This window comes from Epinephelus fuscoguttatus, linkage group LG7, assembly GCF_011397635.1.
Source record: "Epinephelus fuscoguttatus linkage group LG7, E.fuscoguttatus.final_Chr_v1".
Taxonomy (NCBI): domain Eukaryota; kingdom Metazoa; phylum Chordata; class Actinopteri; order Perciformes; family Serranidae; genus Epinephelus; species Epinephelus fuscoguttatus.
Window position 1 is genome coordinate 35,569,107 of NC_064758.1, and position 15,449 is coordinate 35,584,555.

General features: G+C 40.9%; 1 protein-coding gene across 1 annotated transcript in view; it reads right to left on the reverse strand.

Moving 5' to 3' along the window:
• The window catches only part of LOC125892109 (membrane-associated guanylate kinase, WW and PDZ domain-containing protein 2), a 57,271-nt gene that overhangs the window by 23,128 nt on the left and 18,694 nt on the right, over positions 1-15,449 (reverse strand). The window contains exons 3-5 of the mRNA XM_049581864.1: positions 15,202-15,318; positions 6,187-6,306; positions 2,397-2,570 (exon numbers count right to left, since the gene is read on the reverse strand). Coding sequence (XP_049437821.1) covers positions 2,397-2,570; positions 6,187-6,306; positions 15,202-15,318 — 411 coding nt within the window. The remainder of the gene's footprint in view (positions 1-2,396; positions 2,571-6,186; positions 6,307-15,201; positions 15,319-15,449) is intronic.

Genomic DNA, 15,449 nt, shown 5'->3' on the forward strand with positions numbered 1-15,449 from the left:
CCTACCTGCCTGTTTGGAGCACGTCTCTAACTATCTGGATCTCTGCCCGCCTGCGTTTCTCACCTCCCACTCTGCCCTCCTCTCTCTTATCTGCTGTACCGTTCTGGCTCCCTGCCTCCACCTTTCCTAACACTCAGCCTCCCTACCTGCCACCACTACCACCCTGTGTCGCTGCCTCACTTCCTTACCCTAACCATCTAATCTCATACTCGCCTTCTGTTCAGCTTGTGTGCTCTAGTTTCCTGTTGCCATCACTTCTCCAACATTGCTTTCATGATTTTATCTGCATAGATGACACGATAAACAGGAAGGGAAGAACAATTTTGAGGTGCCTTGCTTGAGTTTTTCCATTTTCTGCAATGTCATTTTATAAAATATTACACTTTTTTCCCTCCACACTTATTTGACTGTTATTGTCTCCATCATAACCTTATTAAATGTCACATATTATCAAAAATTAATTTCAGTGGTTCCCAACCTTTCTGGCTTGTGATCCTCTCTTAAAATGCCTTATCTAGTTGAGCCCTTATGTCACATTTCAGATGCAGTTGCACCATAGGAAGCTTTCCCCTCTATACCTCTCAGCTGGTTTCATTTAAAAGAGAGTGAATTCACAATAGCTGCAACCTCCATGCCAAATGTCAGCCTCCTAGGGCAAAAACTGGCTGCCAAAGGGTGGAGATATTTTTGTGGACCGAACAAACGACTGAAAGACTGAGCTACAGAGCTGCTGGTTGCAGCTAATAATAAATGTTCAAGGCTCAAAGAAGTGAAATGAATTATTATTTCACAAAAAGGCAAAGATTAGAGGAAACGCCACAAAACGAACGCACATTTTTAAAGCAGAACTTTGTTTTCCAGCCAAATTAATCATCAACACGACCCCTCAGACCCCTGGACTAAACTATCAGTCATAGGAGACATTTTTCTGCAAGTACTTTCACTTTGATACTGTTAAGTGCATTTTGCTGATAATCAGTGGTGTAGTAGATGGTGTATGTGCAGGTATACAGGGTATACCCACCTCTATCTCAGGCTGATTTAAAGTATTACCTATCAGCCAAAAAGCCATTGGAGTTTATAGGAGAGTATACCCACTTCAGCCTCACACTCAAAAATAGAATCCACAGGTTCAACTTAAAAAAATTAAGGTAGAAATTTGCTTGCATCTTTTTAAGTAGTTCCAACTCTGGTGTTATTGAGTCCAATAATAATCCAATAAGACTTTTATAATCTAAACAATCAGTTTAGTATAACCAACATGATTTGCTTTGACTACAAAAAACTTAATTAAGTTGAACCAATTTAATATTTATCCAAATGTTGTGGTGATATTTAGTGGTCTAATTATTTAATTTAAGATATTCTAAGTTATTGTTTTCCAAAATGTAAATAATGTTTTTGATTTTGACCAACTTATTGAAATAATTGTCCACTGATCAAAACACTCTAATGTAACAAACACATTTTTTGAGAGTGTATAGTAACCTACCCATCTACCCAGTAGTACACCCACCTCATCCACTACCACTACACCACTATAACCTTTCTTAATAGTTTTTTTAATACACCGTTGTATTGGTACTTTTAATTACTTTAGTTTATTAGCACAAGGAAAGTGATAAAAACAAAAGTATATAACAACACACAAAGCAAAGATTGTGCAGAAGAGGTTTAAAAAATGGTAAAAATTTGCAGTAGTGACGTGGTTGATCTGAATATCATCAACAAAAAAATTGGCATCTTAGTTTGGATAACTTTTACTTTGTTTTGTTTCTATAAAATCTAATTCTTTGACTTTAAATACATGAATACTTCTTCCACCACTGGTGATTAATAAGTCTTTGAAGATTCCTAACACACAAAAAAAGTCTGGCACGATGAGTCATCCATCACATCTAAAACAGAAAATGTTCTTCCTTTATTAAAGGACAAAAATCTATGCCGACTGCGTGTTAGCTATTCCCATGTTAGTTAAGCTTAATGATTAAATTGAAACACTTTCTGCTTCCTCATCACATGACTTTCACTCACCTCCTTGTGTGCACACTTGCCTATCTGCTTACCTCCTTGTCTGCTCGACCTAAGGCAGCCTGACCTTTCTTTGGAGGTGATCCAGCAATCGATGAGGCCACAGCCCCACTGAGAGTTTAGAGCATACTAATCGTGCAAATGATTGATTAATTTGGGTATCAGAGACTGGAGCTATAGATAGGGGGACAATGCAGCATTCAGCTGCAGCTACCGTGCAGGGCGTAAGTTGAGAGATATATTTGATATATCTAAAAAAATATATATTAGTATAAAAAAAGGACCCCAATAAATTATGTAACTCCACTTTACATGTATGACCTTGCCCACACGCTGTCACATAGACCAGGTTTAGTGGTACTCGCCTGACAGGCCTGAGTCGTCCTCGCTGTTCTCGCCGTCCTCTGCAGCCTTCTCCAGGTTGCTGAGCGATTTGCTGCGTGTGCGGAAGTTTCTGAGCAGGTTGCGGTGTTCCTGGTATGTGATGGGGGGGCTCTCTGCACTGATGTGTACGGGCCGAGGTGTGCCGTAGTAATTCCCTGAGACAGAGAAGGACAGGAGAAAGGCGTCTTGAGAAATGGGGTTGCAGTAAACACACTAAACTGTAAAATTGTGTGTTGTAAACAAAATGTATTGACATTAATCTAAAGGTGGTCAACAACAGCACACAGTCTGCTTTAACATGTCACTGAACTCCAGCTGATATGAAATAAAAGATTTCAAATTCAGATATCCAGTAGCAGGTTGGAATCATGTCATTATGCACACCAACAGCACATACGTACAACATGCCTGTGTGTATGTACATGATGTATCCCCAGAGATCATCTACTGTATATATTCTACATTGCCAGTTCTAGCCATCTGCTCCAGCTGCTAAAGAAGAAATGAAATTACCTCCACCCCTCCATTTGGCTCATGGAGAACCAAATGGGTGGAGGGGAAACATTAGATTACTGAACTCCGCAACAAGGTCACCAGCCGTCACCATTTGCTGCGGTTTCTGCAGGCTACAACACTACTGATGCTCCCGATTGCTCTGCTGTAGCAATGTGTCTGTCAATGTCACATGGAAGGCAAGTGAGGATGACATTTATTGCTCCCATTAAACTCTTATAAATTATGGATGCTAATGTATGGAGGCTTTTTAATCAGAGGCAGCACTCTGACCCTTACAGGGGTGGAGGAGGAGGAGTCTGCGGGGGAAGATACGAGCTGAGTAACACCTGATGGCATTAATATGCATAAAGAGATGGTAACAGACTGCCCTATTATGAACTGTGTAAACCTCATTCATTACAACTAAAACTGCCAATAAATGTTCTTTATTTTTAACAGCTGGCCTGGCTCTGTCCAAATGGAACAAAATACACCTACCAGCACCTCTACAGCTCACTAATTAACAACTTTTATCTTTCTTGTCATCAACGTGAGGTTGCCAGGCAACCAGCCAGACTCAAAGAAGTCACTGAACCTGGCCATGAAATTCTCTACCTGCACAACGTAGTCAGATGTATTTACAAACTGCCCGTCTGTTTACTCTACAGTAATGTTACTTTCACCTCCAACCTTGGTACGTAATGACAGTGTTTTTTCATCCATAAATTAGTTACTTAACCTTTTACAGTTAGCTTTGTACACAGTATTAATAGCAATCACCTTTCATTTAATATCTACAAACATTTTAATAGCAAGGTTAGCCTGTCAGCTAACTAGCTGGCTACTACAATAAAAAAAAAAAGGCAGTCAAGTTTAGGAGGAGGGCTTTCGCAATTTTTGGCAGCACTTCCAAGCAATCTAGCATTAGCTAAGCTCTGAATTCAGGCTAACGTTGGTGCTACACTGACTAGCTAACATCGCTAACAGCTATCAAAGACACTGAGGTGATTGGCAAATTAACCATAAACACTATACAAAAACGAAGAGTTAAAACTATTAACAATAGGGTATGTGAAAAGCTAACTGCGAAAAGTATCATCTGTTTAACTTCCTGTCAACTCTACAGTAATGTTACCTTTACCGACAACCTTAGCAATCATAGTGTTTTTTCAGCCTTAAGCAAGTTATTTCAGTTTTGAGCTTTACATTGTTAGCAGGTTAGCAAGTCAGCTAGCTTAGCTAGCCACTAAAATGAAGAAAAGCACAGTCAAGGTTATAAGGAGGCCAGTCAGTCCTACTGAGTTTTACTGTTAGCTTTCTCAAGACGACAGTGTACATGTCACTTTAATTTTTGGCAGCACTTCTAAGCATCCTTGCGTTAGCTCAGCTCTGAAAATCAGGCTAACGTGGGTGATACACTGAGTAACTAAAGTCACTAATGGATATTAAAGACACTGAGGTTATAATAATCAAAAGCATTATAAAACAAACAGTAAATACTTTTAAGAATATGGTATGTGAAAAGCCAACTTTGAAAAGTGTCAGTGGCTCTGAAAATCAGGCTAAGGTTGGTGCTACACTGAGTGGCTAACGTTAGCTAACATAGTGAGATGTTTAGCAAAATGAGCAAACCACTATTTACAAAAACGAACAATAAATACTATTGACAAAATACACAAAACTAACTGTTAAAGTGTCATCTGTTTAACTTCCTGTCAACTATATAGAAATGTTACCTTTGCCTCCGACACAGCACTTTTTCACCCTTAAGTTAGTTACTTCACTTTTTGCAATTCGGTTTGTACACATTGTTAACAGTAAGTTAATGTTACTATTTGTTGTTCTACTGAGCTGGCCACTAAAATAAACAAAAGCACAGTCAAGTTTATGAAGAGGGCTGTCAGCTCGATGTAGCTTTACTGCTCGCTTAGGCAAGACAGTTTAGTCACTTTATTTTTTGGCAGCTCTTCCAAGCTTTTATTTCTTATTTTTTTAAAAAGAGGCATGGCGACCTCACTTTGGTGAGCTAGCTCTGAAAATCAGGCTAACGTTGGTGCTACACTGAGTGACTAGCTAACATTGCTAACGGTTATCTGTGACACAGGTGATTTTCAAAATGATCAAAACCACTATACAAAAACCAATGGTAAATATTAACAATATGTACAAAGCTAACAGTTAAAGTGTCACAAGTATGTGAATTGAACACAGCTGTAAGGTTTACAAGTGAAGTTAATTCATGTGTTTGAGTAATGTAACTACACATTTATGTTCACAATTACTTTTATTTCCATATCTACATATTAAAATATTTGCAGCAGCATTGTTAAAAATAGTTAAATAATTTGCTGGATCTGCCTCAGTAATTCTCACACAATTACCTCAATTTAAGTCCTTCTAGCTTCTCATTGGTCAGTTAAGAGACATGTGACCCATAACAAGGAAGTGTAACCAGAAAATAATGATGTTGTAGTGAAGCTGCTGAAGTGTGGAGAATAGTAAAGTTCTGCTGAAATTAATATCTGTCTCCATCCTGCTGTGTACTCTCAACAAGAGGGACCCAACCACCAGACATCGCGAATCCTCAGGTTACACAACTTCTGAACACTGCACTACATTGTGGTAGCACACATTGTGTTGAAATTATGTAGTGGTGACACAGTTGGGTTTGGCACCAAAACGACTTGGTTAGGTTTAGAGAAAGAACTTGTTTGCGGCTGAAATAACTACTCTCCTTATGTACAGGATGTAAGTACACCATAAAGTGACTTAAATACATCACATAATCTGATATGTTAGGACATAAATGTTAAGTTAAAACAAATCCACGTTGACTGTCAGTACCACATGGGACATGAACAGCGGTCTCTAAAGCGAAAGACTAATGTTTGTTGACCCATTATCACCCTGACCAGGGACCTATGGGGTTGCAGCATTAACTATTGGCAACTGGATGATGTCGATGAACAAGGGAATTCATGTGGCCACACAACAATGGATCCTAATTGACTTGATCCACTGGTGCCAGCACGTAATTTCAAAATAATACGTACCACCACCATGTAATTTCACATATTACTGTGATTGCTACGGTTGGAGGTGAAGGTAATGTTACTGTGGAGTTTACAGGAAGTAATCATTCGTATGTCCCACCACACTGTGCAAGTAGACAATAGCCCAATACCTGTAAAACCACATCTCGTTGTTTTAACATCTCAGTTTTTGTTTTTGTTAATTATTGAGCCTTAGAGGTGCTGATAGTAGGGTCAACCTCACCTTTGAACTTTCCACTCTCAAGCAGCGCTCCTGACTCCTCCAAGGAGAAGAACTCCTCGATGGAGACAAAATTGTAGTCTACCCCTGATATTTCTCCATCTCTGGGCTGTCTGGTTGTACCTGGAAGAGCGAGACAACAGGAAGTATTATGTCATACATCAGAGCCACAAGGATAGAAATACTGCGAGCTCTCACGTGGATGACATGTCAATTAATCACAGCCTTTTTCTTCTCATCGGGGGTCATGAATCTTAGTTTAGTGTTTAAACAAAACAACAACTCAGCAAACTATAAATAGTCCAAGTAGAAGTGTTTGACAAATTACATATTCTATTGAAAGGTAACAATGTCATGGATCTACTCTGGTTGTATTTAAAGTTATGAACAATCTTAAAAGGAATTAACAAATTTAATTAGAATATTGATTGATCATGAAAATACCAAGTGACCTCTGTAATTGCAGCACTGTGCTCTTGTAAGTCAGTCGCAGGTCAACAGAACATTCACCCACAAACCCAAATTTGCCCTTTAGTTTGAAGAGCGCAATGATGACGGTAGAAATTTACCAGGGCCTCTTTATTATGAACAGATCAATAAGGACAGAATTAAACATTAATGAGGCACTGTGAGAGTCTTAAAGTCTTTCTATCACCATTGTAAAGATTGAGCACTCAGATGATCAATGGTCTGTCATCAGAATTGATTCACATTGACCTTGGCCTGCGAGAGAGCAGAGAGTCTAAACCACAGGAGGAAAAGCATCATTACAGAGGCTCAGTGTTTGTTTGCTTTGTTCCACCGAGATCTCCTACCACACATGTGCAGACATGTGGTGTGAAATATATCACATTTTTATATTACTCATTATCTCAGATCTGGTGGAGTAATCTTAATTTGCAAATTGAACTACGAGGCGCCCGCTCTGACCTTGAGACAAGTAATTCCTTTCCCGAGACAAAAATCGCACCAAGCCCAAACTGAGGACAAAATCTCTGTCCTTCTCCTGAGGGACCACATGTGATGTAAGCACAGGGCCGGCAGGAGGGAGTCACACCCAGCTACCCTATAAAACCCATGATTAATGCACCGCTGTCCTGGGAGCTGCACTCCCAGCCACAATGACACATGCAGGGCTGCACAGAGCATGCATGCAAACACACACACACCACAGCCAACTCACACATGTAGACACAAGGACTGGGCACATAAACATTACACAGCATGAGGCACTTCCATCTGACCTCTTCTTTCTGTAGCACAGTGTGTTTACTGTACAGTATGTGTCCTGGTCAGCCACAGAGGAAGAGACACAGGCCTCTGATTTTGTGCTCGCAGCTACAGCCAGCAGCTGTCATGCTATTTTCTTTTCTTGTGCCTCTGTCTCTACCTGCTCTGATTATTTCTTTGCGCAAAAGACAGTGAAAAAGGCAATTTTCATGGCTACATGTAGAGTTAGGGGCTGAAACCAACAAATATTTAACAACATTATCGATAAATCTGTCAGTTATTTTCTTGAGTAATCGATTCGCCATTTGGTCAATAGTGAAAAATGGCCGTCACAATTTTGCTAGAAGCTGGAACCACTGAATGGTTTTGCATTTTTGCTTAATGGTCCAGTGTGTAGGATTTAGGGGGATACATTGGCAGGAATGGAATATAATACAACAAGTATGTTTTCTTTAGTGTATAATCACCTGAAAAAAAGAACTGTTGTGTTTTCATTACCTCAGAATCAACTGTTTATATCTACATAGGGAGCAGGTCCTCGTCCATGGAGATCGCCATGTTGGACTACCATGTTTCTACAGTTGCCCAGAATGGAGAAACCAAACACTGGCTCTAGATAGGGACATATGTGTTTTTGCAGCCGCTTCATGACGAACAGCATCAGAAAAACACTGTTTTTTTTTTTTATTGTGGAACTGCTTTATTCAGTGTTTTTATTGGTTTAAATCACCTGGTCTGGTTTTTTTTTTTTTTTTTTTAGAGGAGGAGACCGCTGCGGATAATTCAGCTCCACCCTAGAGGAAAGGAAAATTCCTCTTCTTTTGTCCAGCCTATTTCTCCTAGACATAGGAGCTTAACATAACATTAATATTAGATTTTGACCATTTTCTCTTACTTCTTAAATTCAGCTCCTGAGATACAGCCATCCCCTTGTCTCAGCCCGAGTCTAATTTAAGATCTTAAAATGCTATTTTTCCTCTCTCACTGGATTAATCGTATTTGTCTGAGAAAATCAGCTCTGGAGATAAGAGTAAGATCCAAAAGAAAACTTGATTGGCTTTAAATGAGCCTGCACAATTTCAGAAATTTGTCTTGGTGATCAAATTCAAGTCTCAACTCTGTGTATTGTATCTGTTTTCAGAGCTGAGGAACCCCTGAGAAGCCCGTGAGCAAAGCAAAAGAACTCTAACTCTCTCAATATGAACAGTGGTTACATAGGCTGCAAAACTGTCCACTATTGACCAATCAACCAACTGCAGGGTTCACAGCACCTTTTAGCACCAGATCTGTGTGCTAGTTACCCGAACAGAGGGGGGACCAAAAATGGGGACATTATGGAATGGTTCCATTGGTACCATCCACAACTTTTCACAGTGGAAACGGATAAAATGGGTACTGAACCTAACTGAACTGTACCGTACCTTACTGCTTGGCAGAAACAAGGCTTTTTATTAATCTCCAAATTAAAAGAAGATTTTTTTCTGATGAGACAAAGAAAAGACTATCGTGAGCAGCAAAATTCTCCTCTAAGCCGGCAAAAACCTCCTGAACAATGACCATTAAAGGAATTCTAACCATTTCAGCTGGTGCAAGCTGCAGTCCTCACCACTAGATGCCACTAAATCCCCCTAAATCTTACACACTGTTCCTTTAATGGTATACTATGCTGGAATTGTCTGCTACGGTTGTAAACACTATTGCCAGCAAAAGTAAAAGCCAACCCCAGCTTTGTCCACTCAGTATTTCACCTCACTTTTCACTGTGTCCGCAATTTTAGCTTCCTTTTGGATGCGTGCCTCTTACACTCTGTTACCTGGAGTCTCATTTATAAAACAATGTGCAGGATCCATACTAAAAATGTACGTATGGACAAAAGCCAAAAATGGTGTGCACCAAAAAGTATTTGTCAGTTTCTACAATCAGGCTTCCACCTCACCATCTCTGTCTCCAAAATGTTCGTAAGCTTGGGTCAAAGTTTCTCCCAACATCACAGCTATTGTGTGGGAAGTGGCGTACGCCTCTTTCAGATATTGTTTGTGTGTATGCAGTGTTAAGGAATGAGACCCCTGGTCGCTACCTTTTTAAAAACTCCCAATAACACTTGCCCTCTGTGCCCAGGAACGCCCAAAAGAGCGCAAAATAAGAAGAAAATAAGAGAATACAGGCAGAGGGCAGAGTCACCACAGATAAATACACAGCCACACTCTTCTAGTGGCTCAAAACTGATGATTGAGAAGGATTATTTTTGTGTGAGTCTACATATTGTTTTTTTAAGGAAAATCCTGCACAGTATACCTCTAAGAAATGCCTGGCACACTTCATAGACCCTGTCCTCTGTGCTTCCCAGAGAAGAGACAGTTTTCTCCAGAGAAGTTTGACCCTCACTTCGCGGCTCATTAAGAAACTGTCTGATGCTTTTAAAGGGATGAAATGATGCTTATGCGATTGGCCATCATTGTAGTTCGACCTGGCTCTACCTGCTGATGCTGTATAATGCTTTGCGCCACACTGCACCCGGGTTGTGTTTGCAACACCAAAAACCAGCAGATACTAAAGGAAATTAGAGGTCTCTGCGTTTAATTAAAGATCTGATAGCAAATCTCCTGATGACATCTGACATGAGTGTAATTCTTCTCCTCCCCTCAGGACACACAGATTCTCTCCAGCTGATATGGTGCAAGGCAGGGATTCATTATCTATGCACCCTCCTCGGAAATATATATGGCATGTCAGCGGGGGGACAGGATGGATTATTGACATCTTCTTCTTCCCCGCCTGTCCCTGTAGGCGCTGCACACTGATCCCCCGGGAGAGGGGTGAGGTAGGGATTGAAGAGGTAATTACACAGAACTCTGTATCAACACCCAGAGAGAGCTGTCTGTCACGATCATTGCACAAAAATAGCTAACAAAGAATCCCAACAGTTGAAAAGGCCACAGACGGTCTGCCTGACAACACTGGAGCGAGCATATTAGAATAACTAAATGATGATGTTTCTTATCTCTGACTCACTCTGAAGACAATTAGGAAAGTCTTTTATGGAGGAGACAGAGAGACACAGCCAGCCTTGAAACCATGACATTGGCTCTGAATCATCCAAGGGCACATGTGCAAATGGTTAGAGCGATTATACAAATATGGATGGGAAAGTTCAGGAGGGTAATGTAAGGTCCTGCACACAGAAATTATATGCATGAGGAAACAAAAAAGGGTAGTTTTGATGCTCATGAAACAGAAAGCTGTGCCATATAAAATGGTTTGTTCAACTGGACTGAACATACACTATATCACTGTTTGTCTACACATTTACCTGCTCGCCAAAGGCCGCACAGTTATCATCCTGCCTCAGTACGAGCACACAGAGCCATTAGACTGCAGTCAGCCCCTCCTCCACTTTGGCACTGATAGACATTTGCTTTTAATTTAATTCCCCCCCTCTAGATTATTGATACAGTAGCCTGCATTTACTTAATTCTGTCATTCATTTCCATTTTTATGCACTGCCCTCCTGACTGAGCCTTTGTAATGATATTTCTTGCATCAGTACCAGCTCCAACATCAGAGAACATTGTCTCATCAAAAGGATTCAGAGAATGACATACTCTCTAAATAGCACCGTTTCAGAAGAAGAAATAGCATCTAAATGAAGCAAATACAAATCAAAACTGAGTCCTCGTCATGCTATCTTTGATTCCTTACAGTAAAAAAATATTTAAAGCCTTGTTTTATGAGCCTCTCATGCTAATTTATCTTCATCTCAGGTAATGCAAAGTTTTAATTACTGACAAAACAGCAAACAGCAGCAAAGAGTCTCCTGAAACAAGGAGGAACGTACATATGATCCTGAAGGGGGCCACAATGAGCTGCTGATGAAAACTCCTCAGTTTCAAGTTCCTGTCACATCGAGCACAGCTGCCTCCTCAATTAAAAACAACAAAAAGACAAAAAAGATCCACTCCTATATATCTATAAGTGGCCTGAAAAAATGAGACGTGATGGTTTCCGAGCCGTCTCGGGATCAGGAAAGCATGCGTGTGTTGGTATCGGCATGAGAACAACAGCATCTTGCTGTGACATCTCCAGCAGATCAGAGGATTACACACCCGCGAGCTGAGCCTGCCTTGTTGTCAGTCTCACTAAAAAAAGGACTAAGAGGAAGGAAGTTGTTTCCAAAGTTTGACACCACTGGCAGCCGGACAGCTTTATGTAGGGTATAACAATACCTTGCCACAGGGCTGGACAATATATTGGTATCATTTTATGAGACTAGGTATCGTCTTAAATTTAGATATTGGAAGTGTTGTCTTTTCCTTGTTTTAAAGGCTGCTTTATAGTAAAGAGATGCAACTTTCTGAACTTCCTTTAACAATTTAGTAAATCAGCCAAATTACTGATGATTTTTTATCAAAAATCTCATCGTCTGAATATTTAGTGAAAGCACCAATAGTCTACAATGTTGTTGCATTATCCATATCGAGGTATTTTATCAATGATATGATATTTGATAGTTTCCATTTTGCCCAGCCCTTTCGTGCCAATAAACAGTGTCTTTAGCACAATGTCTACAATCTTCCCTGACCAAATTTATATATGGAAATCCTCTTTCATCCATCCCCTTCTCTTTATCCATACTCTGATATGGATAAAAGCACTCCTGTTTATTTGGGCAATTCACTCCCTGAGCAGCTGCTTGTAGACGCACGCATGCAGGGCTGAGTAATAACAAAGCTTGATATGAATAAAACTGCTATTATACCATAATATGAATATGCATGTTGTATCCTGAGCAAGACAGTTTTATCTTCCCTGGGAGTTTTGACCTGTGCCTTGTTCTGTCAGTGAGTGGGCTGTGCGGCATGGTGGCAGACTGTCCCACATGACCTACTTCCTGGACTAAAGGAGAGATTAGCAGCGACTCCACACTGCCACAGCAAGGTTAAGATTACACACACTAGGTGGTCTGTCTTCTCCGTACGACCACCTGCACAGGGGAAGGAAAAAAAAAAAGCCAAACAGACCAACACAAGTCGGAAAATTACATCAAACACACAGATCATATTCAGAAAACCCTGCAACGGCTGCTAGATCCTCTCGTCCTGTCCGGTGACGTCACATTATAGAGGATTAAGATAGCAACAGATGTACTACAACTAGCTGCCTTTGGCTGCCATTGTGCCTGGTTTTATTCATAAGCATCAAAATGAAACTGCTTGTTTGGACTACAGGGCTCTTTGTCAGGGGATGATACAAAAGCTGCGCTAATAAAAAGAACCTGTCAAATACAACTACCATCACGTTTAATACCATCTTACCACCAGCCAAACAAAGTAATAGCCTGGAGCACAGGGGTGAGGACTGTAAGGGGGAGACTGCCACTGAGGATAAACCCAGTGTTGTGACAATACAGACGGTTGCTATGGAAATGTCCAAATGGATTGCACTTGTGGCATCTGCTGTCTCACTTAAACTTATCATTTTAGTCTCTCCTGTTTTGAAGCCTCGGGTTCAGTATTTTGGCTGTCACCATTTTGGATTTTTGGAGACAGAAGGGACCCAAGGTGGCCATATTTGGACAACAGGGTGGAGCTGGGGAGGAGCTGCAGGGTTAATTTGACTGAGAGCCCCAGGTGATGCCCAGCAGACAGCTTGTCACTTAAAGCAGCCTCAACCTTAATTATGTGTAATTTTAAGCTTTAATAATATTTAAAACTAGGGATTTTAGTTTTGGTTTGTTTTGCTCTCTATAGCCTGTCACCTGTTAACTGGTAACTGGTAATCCTGAAGAATTACTTTCCTTTTGGTTCGGCACTCCATTGACTCTGTGAACTTTAGTACTGCATTTTAAAGTGTTATTCATTTAGAGGTGGTGAAATTTTAATGTTTTGTGATGTTAATGTTATATTTATTCATTCATTCATTTTCCGTAACCGCTTATCCTGTCAGGAGCTGCGGGGGGCTGGAGCCTATCCCAGCTGACACAAGGCGAGAGGCATTGTACACCCTGGACAGGTCACCAGACTACCGCAGGGCTGACACATAGAGACAAACAACCATTCACACTCACACCAACAGGCCATTTAGAGTCACCAATTAACCTGCATGTCTTTGGATTATGGGAGGAAGCCAGAATACCTGGAGAAAACTGAATATGCAAACTCCGCACAGAAGGTCCCCCACCCTGGGTTCATATCAGGAACCCTCTTGATGTGAGGCGACAATGTTAACCACTATACCAGTGTGCCACCCTATAAATGTTATGTATGTTATTTTATTTCCTGATGGCTTTGCTGACAGACAGCTGGCTAACTGCATTAGCATACGTAGCTGACAAAATCAAGACAGTCATTTAGTTTGTGATAAAAGCACCACATTTGGTACATATATAGCTTAATATGTGTAGAAGACATCTGGATATCGGGGTATCGCAGACTGGCATTAGGATGACCATGGCAGCAAAATCCAATATGACCGCCACCTGAAAACTATTTTGGCTATAACTTGTGAACCAGATGAGCTACAGATGAGCAACCCTCCAGTGAACATTGGTTACTTAATGTAGGTCTTTGCTGCTCTTCACTGCACATCAGTTGGGTCAGGTGGTAGCTAGCTAGTGGCGCTGCTCAGTCACCAGCTGAGAAACATGGCGGGCACCCTCCCAGTTAATTCCAGTGAGCAAGTGGCTTCATTCTGATCCGCAAAAACCACCTAAGCATTGTTAACTATTTCAGCACCACTGGCTGTGCTGACACTGCTAACGGTGCTAACAGAGCTAAAAGTGGTATGATAGTTAACAATGCTAAAGGGTGGGAACAATGTTTCCACAGCAGCACTGTTGGGTCGGGACAGCGTTAACTGGGAGTAATAACAGAAAGACCAGCACTGCAAGCTAGCTCTAACCGACCAGTAAAGACTGGAGGGTGGGCTGTGGGCCCTGTGTTGCATGTTGCATGTTAACACAGCCAGCCAGCTGTCTGTCTTCTGTCTTCCTAGATCCAGCTGAGTTGGTGCACAGTGCAGTAAACTGAGGAGTTGCAAAATGAACCTATAGGCCGACGCGAAACGGGTCAAAAATATTCTCAGCAGTTAACCAATAACAGTTAAACGTTGACATCCCTAATTTAAATGAGTAGGTCGTATAAAAATGTAACCCTGTACAGTTGTCATGAACAGGGAAACAAGCCAAAATCTTTTTTTGTACCAGGCTGTATACATATTTATTTAACATGGAGGTCTATGGGGATTGACTCACTTTTGGAGCCAGCCACTGAAGGAACTGCAGTTCCTCCTTGTCTTCTTTTTTTTTTTTTTTTTTTTTTTTTTCGCCCCAGAGGCTGCAGTTTGCTTATAACCCGGCACTGATAATGTGTCAAGTTTTGTTTCCCCTCTCATTATTTCATTAAATCACCTCAGTTTCAGCTTGCATACAGTTACACAGTGAAGTGTGGAAAACAGTTCTATAGGCTTTAAACACCAATTAACACCAAGTTATTCACATGGCGGCAACCATGAGAGGTGTTATCAAAGAATTAATGAGGTCTGTAACTTAAGAGAAATATGCCTGGATGGGTTCACATGAGCACAGTAATAATTTATTTAATACTAGGCTTAAACATGAAATATACATATATCTGCACATGACAGCAACAGGACAAAGATCTGCGCAGACGGCTTAAAGGACATAAAAAGACAATGTATATAGATAGATGCAGTGTATGGAAGTTAAAAGAAGAGAGAGAAGAAGAAGAAGAAGAAGAAGAAGAAGAAGAAGAAGCACATAATGGGACTTACAAGGTACAGCACGGAGGTAGAGGTTCTCTCGGATGACCTGCTGGAGTTGGCTGTCCACTGAGCCGGGTGTGAAACACTTGCTCAGATACAACCTGAGATCCTTGCACAATGTGGAGCCTGAGGGAAGGGCAAAAATACAAGTGTGTCAGGGAGAAGAAGAAGCAGAGAGAGGGAGAAAGGGGGGGGCATTAAGAAATCAGCTCAGTAAGCACAAACACTCTGATGCTGTATATTAACTCTAAGATTTG